At 34.1% G+C, this 16887-nt stretch overlaps 1 protein-coding gene across 3 annotated transcripts in view; it reads left to right on the top strand.

The window, feature by feature from the left end:
* LOC150088228 (uncharacterized) overlaps positions 1 to 16887 on the top strand; it is a 107936-nt gene that overhangs the window by 28066 nt on the left and 62983 nt on the right. For 2 of the 3 annotated variants that reach the window (XM_090370638.1, XM_090370636.1), the window contains exons 3-4: positions 2977 to 3060; positions 10168 to 10323. In XM_090370638.1, coding sequence (XP_090226764.1) covers positions 2977 to 3060; positions 10168 to 10323 — 240 coding nt within the window. The remainder of the gene's footprint in view (positions 1 to 2976; positions 3061 to 10167; positions 10324 to 16887) is intronic. The other variant, XM_090370637.1, reaches the window with a different exon arrangement.

The following is a 16887-nucleotide window of genomic DNA, read 5'->3' as shown; positions in this document are numbered from 1 at the left end:
TTTCTTTCAAATTATGGACAAAACAATTTTCTCATTAACTGAAAGGTTTACAAATATGAAAGAATGCATAGAAATATTTAAAATCTTTTATATTTCTGAATTAAAAAATGGTCAGATGATGTTTTATTAAATCATTGCAAATATTTGCATATTAAATTAAGTGACATTGATCGTGATGAGTCTGATGTTGATGGTTTAGCATTATTTGAAGAACTCAGTGTACTTCAGGTTTATATTAAAGACAATATTACTCCATTTGAATTGTTACAATATATTTTTTAAATACGATTTTACAAATACTTTTCCAAATGTAATAGTTGCACTAAGAATTTTTCTAACTTTACCAGTTTCAGTCGCTTCAGTTGAAGGGAGTTTTTCAAAATTAAAATTAATCAAAAATTATTTACAACCGACAATGTCTCGACAACGACTCTCTAATTTGGCAATAATTTCAATAGAAAATGATCTTTTGGAACAAATAAACATAAATGAAATAATAATTAATAAATTCGCATCTCTTAGAGCAGTGGTTTTCAACCTTTTTTTAATAACGGCACCCCTAAGTAATTTATTTTATTTTGCGGCACCCCTACTCAATTTTCTGCCTGTTAGATCCGATTCTCTCTCTGTATATATATATAATATTAAAAAATATATATGTTATATGATATTTATTATAATAATATAATTATAAAAAGTACATTTCATAATACAAATTATATATATATATATAGTATATAATTTTATTCTTTATATAGAGGTACAAAGTAAACATCAATTATAAATCACCACAAAATTAAAAAGATACTGTACACCTTTTTATAATGAAATAAATATATAAATTAAAAAATAATAATAAGTTTAAGTAACTTAAACCAAAATTACGTGGCATCCCTGGAATGTTGTTGCGGCACCCCGGTTGAAAACCACTGTCTTAGAGCAAGGAAACATAAATTTGTATAATTTTTTTAACATTATAATTTTCCTTTTATTTTATTATTGTGATAAAGCATGATTACTATGATTTAGAATTTAAAATTTATTTCCAGAATTTCAGAATGATATTGTTATTTTTGTTTGTTGATTCATTATATTATATGTGAGATATTTTGTAATTCTTTTCTTTTTCAATAAATGAATACTATTTTATTTACTCCTTATTTTATTTTTTAATCCAAATATTTTGGGGTTGCAAATTTTATTTCGCTTACTAGCGGCACAGGGTCACAGCGGCCCCGCCCTTAATTCCCTTTCCTCTCTCTCATAGGCTTCTGGTTTGGTGCTCTCTGAAAGTTCATGTACTGTAAAAATTACAGTGTCTGCCCCACATGTCCAAATTTAAAACACCAAAATTCATGCCCGACCTATTAGGAAATCTTATCACTTCCAGCACTTATCCCTTATAGCCCCTCTAAGCAGCGTATAATATACCATCTGTACCCAAAAGAAAAGAAGATTTTTTTTTTTTTTTAAGTCCTAGCCACTGAAATCTCAGGAAAGTAGGTGGCAGGACCTGTCAGAGCAAACTTTAAGGGAACACCTGGCTGGCCTCCACATGGCAGAGTATGTAAATGTCAGGTCCCATCTGGGGCTTGGCAGCTAACAAGCCAGATGAACAAGGGGCACAACATATTACACAACACATGACCCACACACTTTTAAACCTCTGGCCTTGACAGAGTACTGTCCTCGATACAAAGAACATACGCGGAGATGGGGCAAATCCCTGGTGCCGTTAGACCTGAAAATACTCTGTACTCTGTACTGTACAAATCTTTTCCTCCTATATAGTGTTCTACAGCACATAATTGCTCTTATCTGGGATCATGGCACCTCCGTAGCCAGTTGGGCAGGAGCAGTAGTTTGTAGCACCCACTTCTTGATTAGACCAGGGTTTGAGCCCATGACCACAAAATACAGAGGATGCGGAAAGGTCAGGGAATGACCACCGCATATCCCCCCCGAGCAATATGGCCTTAGTTGCTAATGCTCCTAAAAACCAAATAACAACAACTGGGATCAATAAAACATATCTAATAATGTGATTATACTAAATCATACAGTGATATGATTAAAACATAATGAATAGAAGTGCTTGAAGTATACAAAGCAGAATAAATCTAAGTCATTCTGCTTATGTGAAACGCTTCTTGATTAGACCGGGGTTCGAGCCTGTCACCACCAAATACGGAGGATGCGGAAAGGTCAGGGAATGACTACCGCATATTCCCGGAGGAATATGGCCTTAGTTGCTAATGCTCCTAAAAACCAAATAACAAAGCTTATGTGAAATGTGATGATATAGAATGATAATATTGCTTCTGGTGACCAAATTGGAAATGCTGCATTCCTAAACAGAATAATGGGTAATTTAGAATAATCTCTTGGAAAGTATATAGTACATTAAACATATACTTTACTTATATCACAAACCAAGTATATAATTCAACTAGTAATGCACAATTTTGGAAGCCTAGAACCATATATAGAACCAATTGGAAGCTTAGAACCATTGCTACGTTATCTTAACCTTAAGTGGCAAAATTTATTTATAATCACCCTGTTTGAGTACAGGGTGTTTTTTCGTTTTATTGCCCAACCCAAATGCAAATGCATGAGGTGTTCTGTTTCTTAGTAAGTAGGCTATGGTAACCACTGCATGTTTTATTATTGATCCACAGTTTGCATCGTAACATCACAGTAAAAATACTGTTTGTAGATGAGGCAAGAGTATAAATGTATATTTTGATATGTTGTAAGTGCAAGGAAGTTTAAAAAAGATGTTAATCTTACGTGGTAAGGATGTTAAATAAATTTTCAGAGGAATCCATCGAGACAGATGTTTTTTTAGCATTTGTTGGTTATAATAAAAGAAATATGGAGATTCAGTAAAATCAAAAATTGATCTGTCGTGTATAAGCTTCAAATTGAAATAATTTCTTTCGGGTCTTAATATTTTATTCTGATCTGTTTCAGATGGGGATCTTATTACCATTCTTGATAGTTCTGATTTGTTATTTGCAATACATTCCAGCAAGACAGTCAAATTTAAAGTTTTTGGTGAGTATTGTAACATGATTATGAGAAACTATATTAAGTGACCTTGGGATTGAAATATGTCTGTTACATTTGAGCCTTGCTGCTGAAGTTTTCATCTGGATCATAAGAAACATGAGAGAGAGAGAGAGAGAGAGAGAGAGAGAGAGAGAGAGAGAGAGAGAGAGAGAGAGAGAGAGAGAGATTGCCATGATTACAGGCAGGTTTTTATTATAGTGCAAATCCTACACTATAGTGTATTCACCACTTTTAGAGGCTGTAAGAAAACATTGCATCCCACACGTGATTGCTGTGGTGTGAATTGCCATAATGGCATGTAGCTTACAGTTAAAAAATTCAAGCTTGGATAAAGAGACCACAACATATTGTCAGCATGGCCATCTGCTGAATAAGTTCTCCATATGATTAACTTATTTTTATTCTGATTTATTCTTTTATCCTTTTGATTGGTGAGCAAAATTTTGAAATGAGAAAATTGGCACGACAAAGTTACTAAAATGAGTTTATAGCTTAAAATGAGTAATGAGCAGAAAAAATAAATAAATGAAATAATGCATGGGATATTGATTTAAAAGTGATTTTTTATACATTTTTTGGGAACAAAAATGAAAGCTTTTAGATAACACTATCCCTTCACATGATTGACAGTGAACGCTTTCCCACTGCTTTGGTGGCTGTGCAAAGTTTTTCTGTAATTATTGGAACACCTTCAATTGCCTTGAAATCTGTTAAAAAAAAACCTGAGAAAAAACATGATATGTTTTTTTACAGTATGGAGTCTGGATAATAATCTTTTGGTGTGTTTCAATTTACCCTACAAACTTCAGATAGGAGGGAAGCCAGTTTTCAGGTTTTTGGTTTTCTTGAATAATAACATGCCTGTACTGTATTGTTTTCTTGAACACCAGATGAAAAGGGAATGAATGAAAAAATTCTCTGCAGCTGTGTTTTTTGTAATATGATATTTTATAACCTTTAATGCAGTACTTGCATATCTGTAATACGTGCTAAAATATTAAGTGGGTATATGTAATTAAAAAGGCAAGAATATCTAATAGATACATTATAAACACTTGGGAAAATCTTGCTGTGAGTTGTCAAGTGTCTGTAATTTTTGGAACACCTTCAATTGCCTTGAAATCTGTTCAAAAAAAACCCGAGAAAAAACATTCAAAGCCAGTTTTAAGTTTTTGGTTTTCTTGAATAATAACATGCCTGTACTGTATTGTTCTCTTGGCGCCTCCATAGCCAGGTGGGCAGGAGCAGCAGTGCGTAGCACATGCTTCTTGATTAGACTGGGGTTCGAGCCCATGACCACCAAATACGGAGGATGCGGAAAGGTCGGAATGACCACCGCATATCCCCGGAGCAATGTGGCCTTAGTTGCTAATGCTCCTAAAAACCAAATAACAAACATATAATATTGTTCTCTTGAACACCAGATGAAAAGGGAATGAATGAAAAAAATTTTCTGCAGCTGTGTTTTTTGTAATATGATATTTTATAACCTTTAATGCAATACTTGCATATCTGTAATACTTGCTAAAATATTAAGTGGGTATATGTAATTAAAAAGGCAAGAGTAACTAATAGATCCGTTATAAACACTTGGGAAAATCTTACTGTGAGTTGTCATGCAAATTTTGTTCTGTGGGGTTTTTATTGCCAAGTCAGTACAAACGATACGGCCCAGAGATGATCTTCTTCCTGACTTTAGAAAGTGGTGAAGGTTTAACTAATATAAAGATTAATAAAAGTTAATATCAGTAAAGAATGATTTAAAGCAGATAAATGTGTGAAATGTCAACCTTAACTTGAGTTACTCACAGGGTTAGAAATTCAAAAAAATATGAACCAAAACACCACCTTCGCTTGTTAACAGCTTAGGAATGACCACCTTCTCTATTAGCAATGATTATTAAAGACCAATGAGAGACAAGTGGAGTTATGTATGGAGTTATGTCATAAACATCACATAGGTTGATAGATGATGAGTTGATCATAGCACATTTCATGGCAATTTTTTTTTTAATACTCCTCTTCATTTTTTTCTTTTTGTATGGTGTGCATTTAACTATGCTTCATCAAGGAGTAAATTTACTTATCTTCCTTCCTGACTAATCTGATTGTTTATAAATAATTTCATCTAGATTCAGTTATTTCTTCTTTATCAGTTAATGTGCATTAGCATCCTTATCATACACACTTAAAGTTCAAATTTAAATTTATAGGAATTTATTGGGTGTACATGATGAGAGCCTTGTCATCTAATTTGTCCTTGGTGAGACTGTGTCAGAGTCACAAATTTTTCTCAGTGTGGTCTGTGTTTGTTAACAGGAAAGACTGTTTTTATAGGGAGGGGGATACACCACTTAAATAGAAGGGTTACAAGAATATATGTTGATGCTATCAATGCAGCAAGGCAGTGTTAGATTGGTCAGAAAATTGTTAACTTGGGGGGGGGTACAGAATAACAGATTAAGAGCAGCCACACAGAGAGAGACAAAAGTAATTCTTGCACTGTTTGTACTGGGACATACATCAGCCTCAAAAGTGAGCTGTTGGAGATTACAAGACCTGCTGGAGATCATCTTGTGGCAAGCAAATACTTGTGTTAGAGTTACTAAAAGCAAAAACAGCTGTTAATATACTTGCTTTTATACTAATGCTATAAGTATAGTAAACAAATTTGATGACTTTGAAGATCTAGACTGGTTGTCAAAAAATGCAAAATAGGGATATAGGTGACATTCAGATATAAGCAGTGGAATTTGAATATGGTATGTATGACAATGCACCCTGATGATGAGGTTGGTCACTCACAGAGTAGCAGAAATTTTCAGGATTTATTAGTATTAATAGTGCCAACTAATGCACGAAAGCAAGCTTATACAGCCAAAAAAATTTCACATTTCACCTATCCATTATACGTCTGTAGGCCTCATTTTATGAAGAATATTGAACTTCTGAAGTAGGTACAGAGAAGGGTAATCAGATTGGTGAAGGGAAAAGAGGGGGTGCTCTTACCAAGAAAGGCTTCAGTTTTTTTATAAATTAGTGTCTGATGGATTTAAACTACAAATTTTAAATTTAAAAAATATTGGTTTTAATAATTTTATATTTATATTCAAAAAGACAGTGATAAGACAGCGTGGTTGTTGAGTCAGTGTGGTGTGACATAAGCACTGGGAAAGGGAAAATGAGAGTAAGTGTGTGTTATAGACCTAATGAATCTGATGAGTATAATGAGCAATTGTGCATTAGTGTCATTAAGCTTGATATACCTTCATCAAATATACAAACCAACAATGGGCCCCACCACCAAACCCTGGGGGAATCCACTAATAACATTAGTCCATGAAGAGCAGTGTCCAATAATTACCACTCTCTGTCTTCTCCCACTCAACCATCCCTTTATCCATTGTGGCAATATGCCCTTAACACCATACTGCTCCAATTTGTTCAGTAGTCTTCATGTGCAACAGTCTCGAAAGCTTTCCTGAAATCCAAGTATATGATATCAAAATTATTTTTTGTATCCAGTTTCTTTGTGACCACATCGTAGTATCCAATCAAATTGGTCAGACAAGACTTCCCCTTAACAAACCCTTGCTGTTAAGGGGTTTGTTAAGACAAGACTTCTTGTCTCCTTGCTGTTAAGACAAGACTTCCCCTAAACAAATCCTTGTTTAACAGAAGTTATAAACTAACAGGTTGCACATCTCCAGTCTGTGAGGACCTCCCCCAAGTCAAAGCATGCTTTCATAATTGTGGCTAGGGGTGTGTTTACTTCGTTTGCTGCCTCCTTTAACATACTGGATAGATCCCATCCACCCAAGGTGCCTTTCCTATGTTTAACTTCAACAATTTCTGCTCCACTTTTGCTCTCAGTTATTATAAAATCATTTAGCTCCAGGTTATAGTTTGATCAGCTTCTGGCCTCCACTTCCCTACAGAATTCTTCATGTGTGAATTTAGATGCAAAATACTCATTCAGTTTTTCACCTGCCTGAGCAGTATCATCAACATTAGCATAGTAGAGGCATACGACGCATACCATACATCAGTGGTCTCAAACTGCATGCAGGCCGAATGCACAATCTGAAAGTAGCTGACAGGCCAGAATTTTTTTTAACAAAATGAGAGTGAATATATATATATATTGCACTGTACTTACCCCTAATATATGGATACCATCCCTTTATAACCTGGTGTGACGTGTGTGTGTGTGGTTTTTTTTTTTTTTTTTTGGTAGTTGTTGGTGCATCGGCTTCTGTGGCCATAGTGCACCTCCCAAGGTTTTTGCAGTACTTTGATCCAAGCCCGAGGCGGGATTCGAACCCGCGACTTTTGGGTTGCCAGGCAGGCACTTTACCCACCTGGCTAGCCCGGTCGGCTGTGTGTGTGGTGTGTTGCATGTAAGTTTATAATAAGTTTGGAAATTTTACTTTTAAAATTTAATTTGGCTCGAACATGGTTTAATTGAAAATTTATTTCAATAATGTTCAATTATATTTTCTACAATGTTTTTCTCTATACTTACTTTTTATTTCTCAAACTTATATTTTTCTCCTTCTCTCCCTGTCTAAAATTATGAAACTCTTTCTTTCGGTTAAATTTTCTTTTCTATTTTCTTTAGATGCCCAATCACTTAATAAATATTTATCAAAACATACATAAACAATAATAATAATAACGAAAGGAAAAAATTCAAATTTATATTTATTTTCTATCTGAAATCTAAAGGTTGGTACCTGCAAGAAATTTCTGTTGGTTACACTTTGTAATTCAAACATATTGACAGCTAAATATTAAATTTTCAGACTGACATTTATTTCAAATAATTCTAATATGTAGAATTAACCACTTAATAACTTACTTTTAACTTAAACTAAAAATAAACAAATTATGAAAACTTTCCAGGTGAGACAAAACTTGAGAATAAATAATGACAACCTATTCTCTTTCTTTTATTTATTAAATTTTTCTTTGACACATACAGAAAAAATACATATGTTTGTATGTAAATAATTATAAACTTTATTTCTTACTACAAATTGACACTTGATGGCGTTTCGATTCAGATAAAGTTTGTAGCCTTGGAAAAAATTACTAGAAACAATCTTGATCACGGATTGTAGATGCTCATCGGTCAATAGGGTTCTTGTCTTAGACTTATTAATTTTCAACTGGGATAAAAACTGTTTACAAGCATACAGTGACAAAGACAAAGCCCCAACCTATTCATTCTATCTCTTTTTCCTTCAATAGCAGTTGCGCACATAAGCTCAGTCCATATCTCTATGTCTCTAAAACTATAAGTACCGTATTTACAACAAATACATAATTGAAATGTATTTGCGGGCAGTGTAAAATTGCTTTGGGGACCACCAGTTTGAGACCACTGCCATACATAACTACATGCACCCTATGAAACACCCTACATATGCGTCTTGAAACATAGGGCATATGTAGTTCCTACCATGGAAGCTCACAATATTGTTTACAATATTTTTTGTGGTGGGCGCAATTCTACTTATATTGGCTCGACCCACTTTCCGTAAAGATACAGCAGCATGTGGCATGAGTTAGGGCAAGTAGGACGGGTGTCTCTGAGCTTGCGTTTCATGCAATCACTGTTGGACATGTGTTCCTTTTTAATGAATCGAAAGTTCTTAATAAACAGCGGGAATGTTTTAAATTATTAATTGCCAGAACATTAGAAATGAGATTAAATGTTGATTCTATTAATATACGCAGACCTTATAATATATTCAGACTCGTGGATGCTTATGCGCATTCATAATAATAATTCATACATTGGTCTATATAAATAATCTCAGGTTAGGTGTCGTTAATTTTATATAAAACAGGTGGGATATCATTTACAAATCACTTTTATGTTTGTGAACATGGTAACAAACCAAATAAGGTGGTCTCTTAAAAGAAGTTATAAAATGGTTTTAAAGTTTAATTTGTGTGTGAATTAATGGATATGTATTTGTTTCATGGTTTTTAGGTTTTTGCGACAATTGTTTTTCAATTCTCATGGTGGCATATGATGTTGGTTGGTGGCCGCCATCTTTCCATAATTCTTTCCGATTCGCTTGGCGTGATATCAGAGTTGAAGGCATGATGATTTTAATTAATAGCTATTTTAATTTGATTTATTTATGACTATGCTTGGGGAGGTAGGTTCATATTATAATCATTCGCGATTGAGTGTTAAGAGATTAACAGTCCTATTAATAAGGTATGAGGTTCTCCTATAATTTAAGATTATTATAATAATAGGACTTATTGGGCTTCATTGTCCCTTTTGATTTGAATTAGTAATATATAATTACCAAGAATAGGTTTAATACGATCTTGCATTTTTCCTGTTTGTGCAATAATTAACAGAGGTTTCTGAAATTTTAATTGAAGAAATCAAAGAAAACACATGCTCTGTTGAAAGGTGTTCAGAGTTTCAGCTGTGTGGACTGAGTGAGTGACGAACTTCATTGCTGAAATGATGTGGAGTCTTGAAGACCCTTTGCACTTGCTTTCAAATTGATGATATGAGTCTTGCCAATGTCAGTGCAGCACATCAAAAATCATAGGTATTCATCTTTTCATGGTGACCCTGTACACTCTTTCTCAATTTTTTTATCTTTTATAAAGATATATAAAGAGCAGTGACCAATGGCTATGAAGCATTCTTTGACTTTTGGGGACACCACTAAATGCATGTAATTTCTCTACAATTACAAATGTGAATCTTGGTGTGAATGTATATAATGGGTTGGCATGTATGGTGGTATTTTTAATGTTGAGAAGAATACGTGATAGCTTGAATGCCTTCATTAAAATAAGTGAAATGGATTATTGATGGTTGTAGATAATTTTTTTTTATTGTGCCACTTTCTACTTTCTCAATTTCTTTTTTTATTTATATGATGGGCCAGAGCTCTGCTACATAGTTTTAAATCAATTTTATTCAATCATCTACCATAAGATTATTTTTCTTTTTATTTTAATATCTGTGCTGTATATGATTAGATCAGAATATAAATAATGTTGGCTGTCAGACTGCATTATTTTTCTTTACGTAATTTCTTATATTTTTAGCAAATGGTCACTCAGCTTCATCAGCCCCATTAGTAGCTGAACAGGTGACATGCATACGCAGTGGACTTAAGCAGATAAGAGATAAGGTTAATCACCTTTTGGATCATTTACAGTTTCAAGGAGTTGTAGCCACTAAAGCACAAGAAGCAGAAATTAGTAAGTTTGAAAATAAGAGATAATTTTTAAACAATCTTTATGTAATCATTTTATTGTGAACTAAACAACTGAAATAATAAAAATATTTATATATATATATATATATATATATAACCATATAAATTAGAATAAGGATTAAAATAAAAATAAAATAAAGTAATGCCAGCAGTACGGCAAGACAAGAGCGAAAAGGCAAAATTAAAACTAAATTCAAATCAAACAGGAAGGGAAGGGATGGGTAACAAGAGTAAAAGTATTGAAGCAGAAACTCTAAATTAATTAAAAAAAATCTAAATATATGAATAATAATTCTTTGAAATTTAAAAGCCAATTAAATAGAAATATATGTATACATATATATATATATTAAATTTAAATATATGTATAATTATGTCACATGATAGTATTGGGCGAATTGCTAACGCTGCGCCTGTACTGCTATCTATAGTTCATTATTCGTTTATATAAACGGGTTAAGTTTACTTTGTCAGTAGTGTGGCTTTGCACTGGAGTGCTCATGTCTGTTCTATTTTTGATTTTCGCTGCATCAGGACCACCGCTGTTCAATTCCCCGTATGGGCGGTTCAATCTGGGGATCGGTGTGGCGGACTGATCTTACGATCGATTCTCCTTTGGCAATAATGGTCAGGGAATGCAGCGATTCCCTGACCATTATTGCCTTGTGGTCCTCTGTCGAGATGGGGCATAATGGTCAGTCTATTTTTGTCTATTTTTGTTTTGTTTTATTGTAGTGGTTAAATCTGTTTGGTGATATTTCACATATGGACCTGGTGCCCGTCAGAGGGGGCACCGTTAAATTTCTATTTAATTGGCTTTTAAATTTCAAAGAATTATTATTCATATATTTAGATTTTTTAAATTAATTTAGAGTTTCTGCTTCAATATTTTTACTCTTGTTACCTGTCTCTTCCCTTCCTGTTTGATTTGAATTTAGATTTAATTTTGCCTTTTCACTCTTGTCTTGCCGTACTGCTGGCATTACTTTATTTTATTTTTATTTTAATCCTTATTCTAATTTATATGGTTATATTTCAAGCATCATGTAGAGGAATATGCTTTTTGCTGCCTCTGATGTATGCTGTACCCTCCTTTTTATTATGAAATATTCCGTTTTCCAACTATTTCAACATTATTTAAATATATATATAGTTATATATATATATATATATATTCCAACATTTAATACAATTTAGTAAACTAAAAATTACAGTATAACCCAGATAATATTATTATTAAACTTGTCACAATCTATTTTTGTATCCGTTTCGCTCTGAGCAACAGTAATTTGAGATTAATAACCCAGATAAGAAATTCCCACATAAGAAGTTTCCCCTGTACTAGGTTTGGTTTCTTAAGTCCCAATTTCAACTCTGTATATTGTAATGTATTATTTTCCTGTGTAAGAAGTTTCCCGGGTAAAAAAGTTTTCCTGCATAAAAAAGTTCGTGATAAAGAATACACATTGTTTTATTATAATGACGTTTTCTTACTTAATACATTTTTTAAATATAGAAATCCTTTATTTCTATATTTATTTCTTCACACGTCGACCACGTGAAGCAGAGTGAAATGTTTGCCGTTAAGTTTGCACGGTTCTGAATTACTTAGTGGATTGTTGCTGTGTCGTATTGTAATTGTGACCTTTTAAGGTATGTTGAAAGCTGAACTTATAATACTTTACTTTATTTATTTCTGTAGATTACTATTAGTACTTTTGGTAATTTAAAGAATAACCATATTTTTGTCTATCTACCATATTGGCTCTAATTATTTGTCCCTCCTTGGCAGTTTTATTTTAATGCTTCAGATATTAATTATTAATTATACTGATTATACTAATTATTTTATAATTTTCTAATTTGGAAGGACGAACTCCAAAGGAATAAAAAGAAAGGCTTTGGCATTAAAAGAAAAACTTGATGTCATAAAAACGGTGGAATCAAATCCCTCTTGCACACTAGTCAAGGTGGCAAAAAAGCATGGCAGTTTTTAAGTAAATAGAATTATGTCACAAAGAGACGTGCTGAACTCAAATTCCCTTAATATTTCATGTAAAATAAAAAGGAGATGAACTGAAATATATGGAGATATGGAGAAGGCGTTAGTGGTTTGGTTCAAGAAGATATCTGCTGCAAATGTTCCAGTTAATGGAAATTTGTTGAGAGAGAAGGGCATCAAAATTGCTGATAGGCTTGGGGTGGATTGATAGGTTTATACAGAAATATGGTTTAGTTTACAAAGTAATTTGCGGAGAATCTTCTAGTGTAAATATGTTACAAGTTAATGGGTGGAGAAAAAGGAAACTACATGTTTTGATCAAACAATATAGAAAGTGTGATATTTTTAACGTTGAAGAATTAGGAATCTTTTATAACCTACTTCTTAATAAGACTTATGCATTCACCATGGCAATTCTGTCCTTTGACAGAATTGCCATGGCGATAAACTGAATAAGCAGAGAATTACAGTGTTAATGGGGGCTAATGTGGATGACTCAGAGAAACTATCATTGTTTATGATAGGAAAACCCAAGAAACAACGCTATTTCAAGAATATAAAAACACTTGCATGTAAATACAGGAACAATAAACAGAATGGATAACCTGTGCTCTTTTTAATGAAGAGCTCTGGATTCAAAGGTAGCAGGAGAGAATAGAAAAATTCTTTTATTTGTCGATAACTGTCCTGCTCATCTGAAAAACAATGAGCACTTAAACAATGTCCATGTGGAATTCTTCCCTGGGGATTCCATGTCAGTTGTGCAGCCAAAGAATCAGGGAGTGATCAAAGTTTTAAAGATACATTTTCATAAGTACATTGTACATAAATTGCTTATCCTTGTAAAACTGACTGGAAAAACTGAAAAGCTCAAAATTTCTTTGTTAAATGCACTCAGCCTTACTGTTTAATTAATTCCTTTAAAAAGGCTGGGTTCTACAATGATAAAGTAGAAAATGTTGAAAGTGATGAACAGGAAGGGATTCCTTTTGATGAATGAGATTTTCTATAGAGTAGTTTGGGATTTACAGTAAATTTTTATGATTATGTTGATGTATGTAGACAATGATGTTATCCCATGTGAATTGCAAAGTATGGAAGATATTTGCAATGAAGATCAAAACATCACTGATAGTGAGTCTGAACAAGAAGATGAGCCTGTTGTACCAACATTCTGAGGTGCATTGATTGGCTTCTTTTCACTGGAGCCATTCATTCGTAGTGTGCCCAATGTTCCTGAGTCAGTGTTGAAATGTGTTAGGGAAATTGATTTATTCTGTATGAAGCTCTCCCCAAAATATTTGAAGCATTCTTCTCTGGATAGCTACTTGAATTCACTGAGAAGACAGGTAATGAGGCATTCTCATTACCTTTCTTCTCATTGAATCCTTGTTATAATTTTAAATCTTATTAAGTCATGAATAATAAATATTATTTTGCATTAAATGATAATTTTTATTCTTGATAGTTTTCCTACAATTCACATGATCATTCACATGTATGTGTATCTTTTCACTTTTATTTGTATAGTTGATATTTCATACCCTTAGGTCATCTTCCTTTCTAAGAAGTTTTCCCTCATAAGAAGTTCCAAACCTTTGGTCCATTGGAAAACTTCTTATTCTACTGTAATTGTAAAGCTACATTTTAGATTCCATGTTGTAACTCAGTGCAAATATAGAACTAAACTGATTTCATAGTGTTAAAGTGCTCCTGCTCACAGTTAATGCCAGCTGTCATTAAATATGAGCTGATGTATTATCAATATGATTGGTGTTCTGAAAATTACCGATACAACTGATTGGTTGTATTGGGATTCTTACCACCATCCTCTTTTAGATCCGAAATTCTCTCTCTCTCTCTCTCTCTCTCTCTCTCTCTCTCTCTCTCTCTCTCTCTCTCTCTCTCTCTCTCCCCTGCCCCAATAATATGAGTAAAATTCATTACATTGTATGAGTAAAATTCATACAGGATGAGTCGAGAACTATGTATCTATGCGTAAAAAGTTTTAAATAGTATATTTTATAGACAAAATGGCCAATTTGAAAAAAAAAAAAAAGTTCATTTTAAAGCTAAAGTAAATTAGTTCCTTCAAAATAGACTTCAGGGGTTGGGAAAGTTATGACCAGTACTAATTGGAGTTGAATACACAAAACGTATATGACCAAAACTTTCTTAAAATAAAATAAAATAAAGCAGGATAATTTTGATATAAAAATAAAAATGCACTATCTGTAGAGTTAAAAGCAATAAAAATTTAGAAAAAATAAAATATATAAAATTAAAAGATATAAGAAATATTACATTTTAAAAGCAATAAAACAACACTCGCTTTCAAAGGCAACCACCTACTTAGCATTAGTAGAGGCATACGATGCAAGAAAGCAAGCTTATGCAGCATCAGCCAAAAAAAAACCAAAAAAAAAAACTCTTCCATTTCACCCATCCATTTGTTCCAAATACCTGTCCAGCTGAGCCTTAAATTTATTTAGGCTATCAACTTCCACAACAAGGGATGGAAGTCTGTTCCACCAACCAACTACCCACTGGCTAAAGGCAAATTTCTGCACATCTATCCTACAACTGTCTTTCCTCGATTGGAATTTATGCCCTCTCAGGTGATTATTCTGAGCAAGAGGAAGAATCCCATCAGCATTGAGCATGCTCAAACCATTCAAGACTTTATACACCTCAATCAGATCACCTCGCAGGTGCCTAGTCTCCAGACACTGTATCTGCAAAACTTAAGCCTTTCTTCATAAGAGCAACCCTTCGTTCCATTCACTAATCTTGCTGCCCTTCTTTGTACTCATTCCTTCCTTGAGTCCAAGGAAGCTCTCATAATTATGGCTAAGGGTTTGCTTACTTCCTTTGCTGCCTCCTTTAATATAACTGGATAGATCCCATCCACCCTGGGTGACAGTATTTAAATGTTTATCTTCAACAATTTCCCTTCCACTTTCCTCAGTTATTACAAAACCATCTAGCTCACTGCCAGAGTTCAATTCACCTTTGGCATTCCCCTCCCTGAATAACTCCTTATGTGTGAATGTAGATGCAGAATACTCATTTAGTTTGTTAGCCACCCGAGCAGGATCATCAACAGTTGAACCATCAATGTCCAGTGGACCAATCTGAGAACTCTTTGCTATTTTTCTTTGCATCCTTAGCCAAAGATTTCTCATAATCTGCCTTTGCCTGCCTAATCTCCTTTATGACTTGGTTACAGACCAACTTATGTGTATTATAGGCTTCCATGTCACCCGTTAATTTTTATGTATCCCATGTATTTTTCTTCTCTGCCACGTCTCATTAGTTCATCTGACATCCATTTAGGCCTAAACCTTGAACAATATTTCTTAGTTGGTATGTAAAGCCTAGTAGCTTCCAAGATAAATTCTTTGAATGCCTCCCATTTTGAATTTGCTATTGGTAACATCATCAGTTGGTCCCACCGTATAGAATTTAAATACTGTCTCAGACCACTGTAGTCGCCTTTAAGAAAGAAAAAACCCTTCCCTTTACCCCTGATGGTAGTTACCTCTTTGAGTAAATCCCACTTCAGGACACTGTGGTCACTGTCACCTAGTGGTTCCTTTATCTGCAGGTTCTTAATGCATGAAGAATCACTACTGATAATCAGATCAAGAGTATTACTCCCTCTAGTTCCCTCCTGAACATGCTGCTGTAGAAAACAATCATCCAATAAATCCACAAAAGCGTTACTAGTGTGTGAATGACCAACTCACAAGGTGCCTCCATAGCCAGGTGGGAAGGAGCAGCAGTGCGTACAACACGCTTCTTGATTAGACCGGGGTTCGAGCCCGTCACCACCAAAAATGGAGGATGCGGAAAGGTCAGGGAATGACCACCGCATATTCCGGAGCAATATGGTCTTAGTTGCTAATGCTCCTAAAAACCAAAACAACAACCAACTCACAAATTCCAGTCATTATCCGTGAAATTGAAATCCCCCATTATGAGTCTCTCTGATTTACTGTCCCACTCTATTTCCCTGTACAGTTTTTTATTATACTCATCAGAGTTATTAGGCCTATAACACACTCCTACTCTCAATTTTGATCTTCCAGTGCTTATGTCACACCAGACTGACTTGAGACTGCACTGTTCAGCGATGTTGACTGGCTGCACTATCTTGGATTTTGTGTTTCTTAACTATTAGCATAACCCTGCTGCCCTTCCTATCCTGTCTATCCTTCCTGTACACATTGTACTTCCCAAATTCCAGTTCTGCATTCCTTATATCTGTGTGACACCATGTCTCTGATATCCCAACAATATCTGCCTTTGATGTTTTGACCAACGCCTCAACTTCATCAAATTTATTTACTAAGCTCCTAGCATTGGTGTATATGCAAGTAAACATGCACCTGTTCCTATTCTTAGCTACCCTAATACAACCCATGTGTTTACTTGTACCGCAATGACTCCCAGCAGTACCCTGCATGTTGTTTTCCAGGCTGCTGCTCATTCCAATAGAAGCAGTACAAGAATCACTTTCACCTCTGACAGCGGCTGCTGTTA

The sequence above is a fragment of the Mastigoproctus giganteus genome, chromosome 3 (genome assembly GCF_048544385.1).
Source record: "Mastigoproctus giganteus isolate SK-2022 chromosome 3, ASM4854438v1, whole genome shotgun sequence".
Taxonomy (NCBI): domain Eukaryota; kingdom Metazoa; phylum Arthropoda; class Arachnida; order Uropygi; family Thelyphonidae; genus Mastigoproctus; species Mastigoproctus giganteus.
This window is presented reverse-complemented; position numbering and strand designations above follow the sequence as displayed.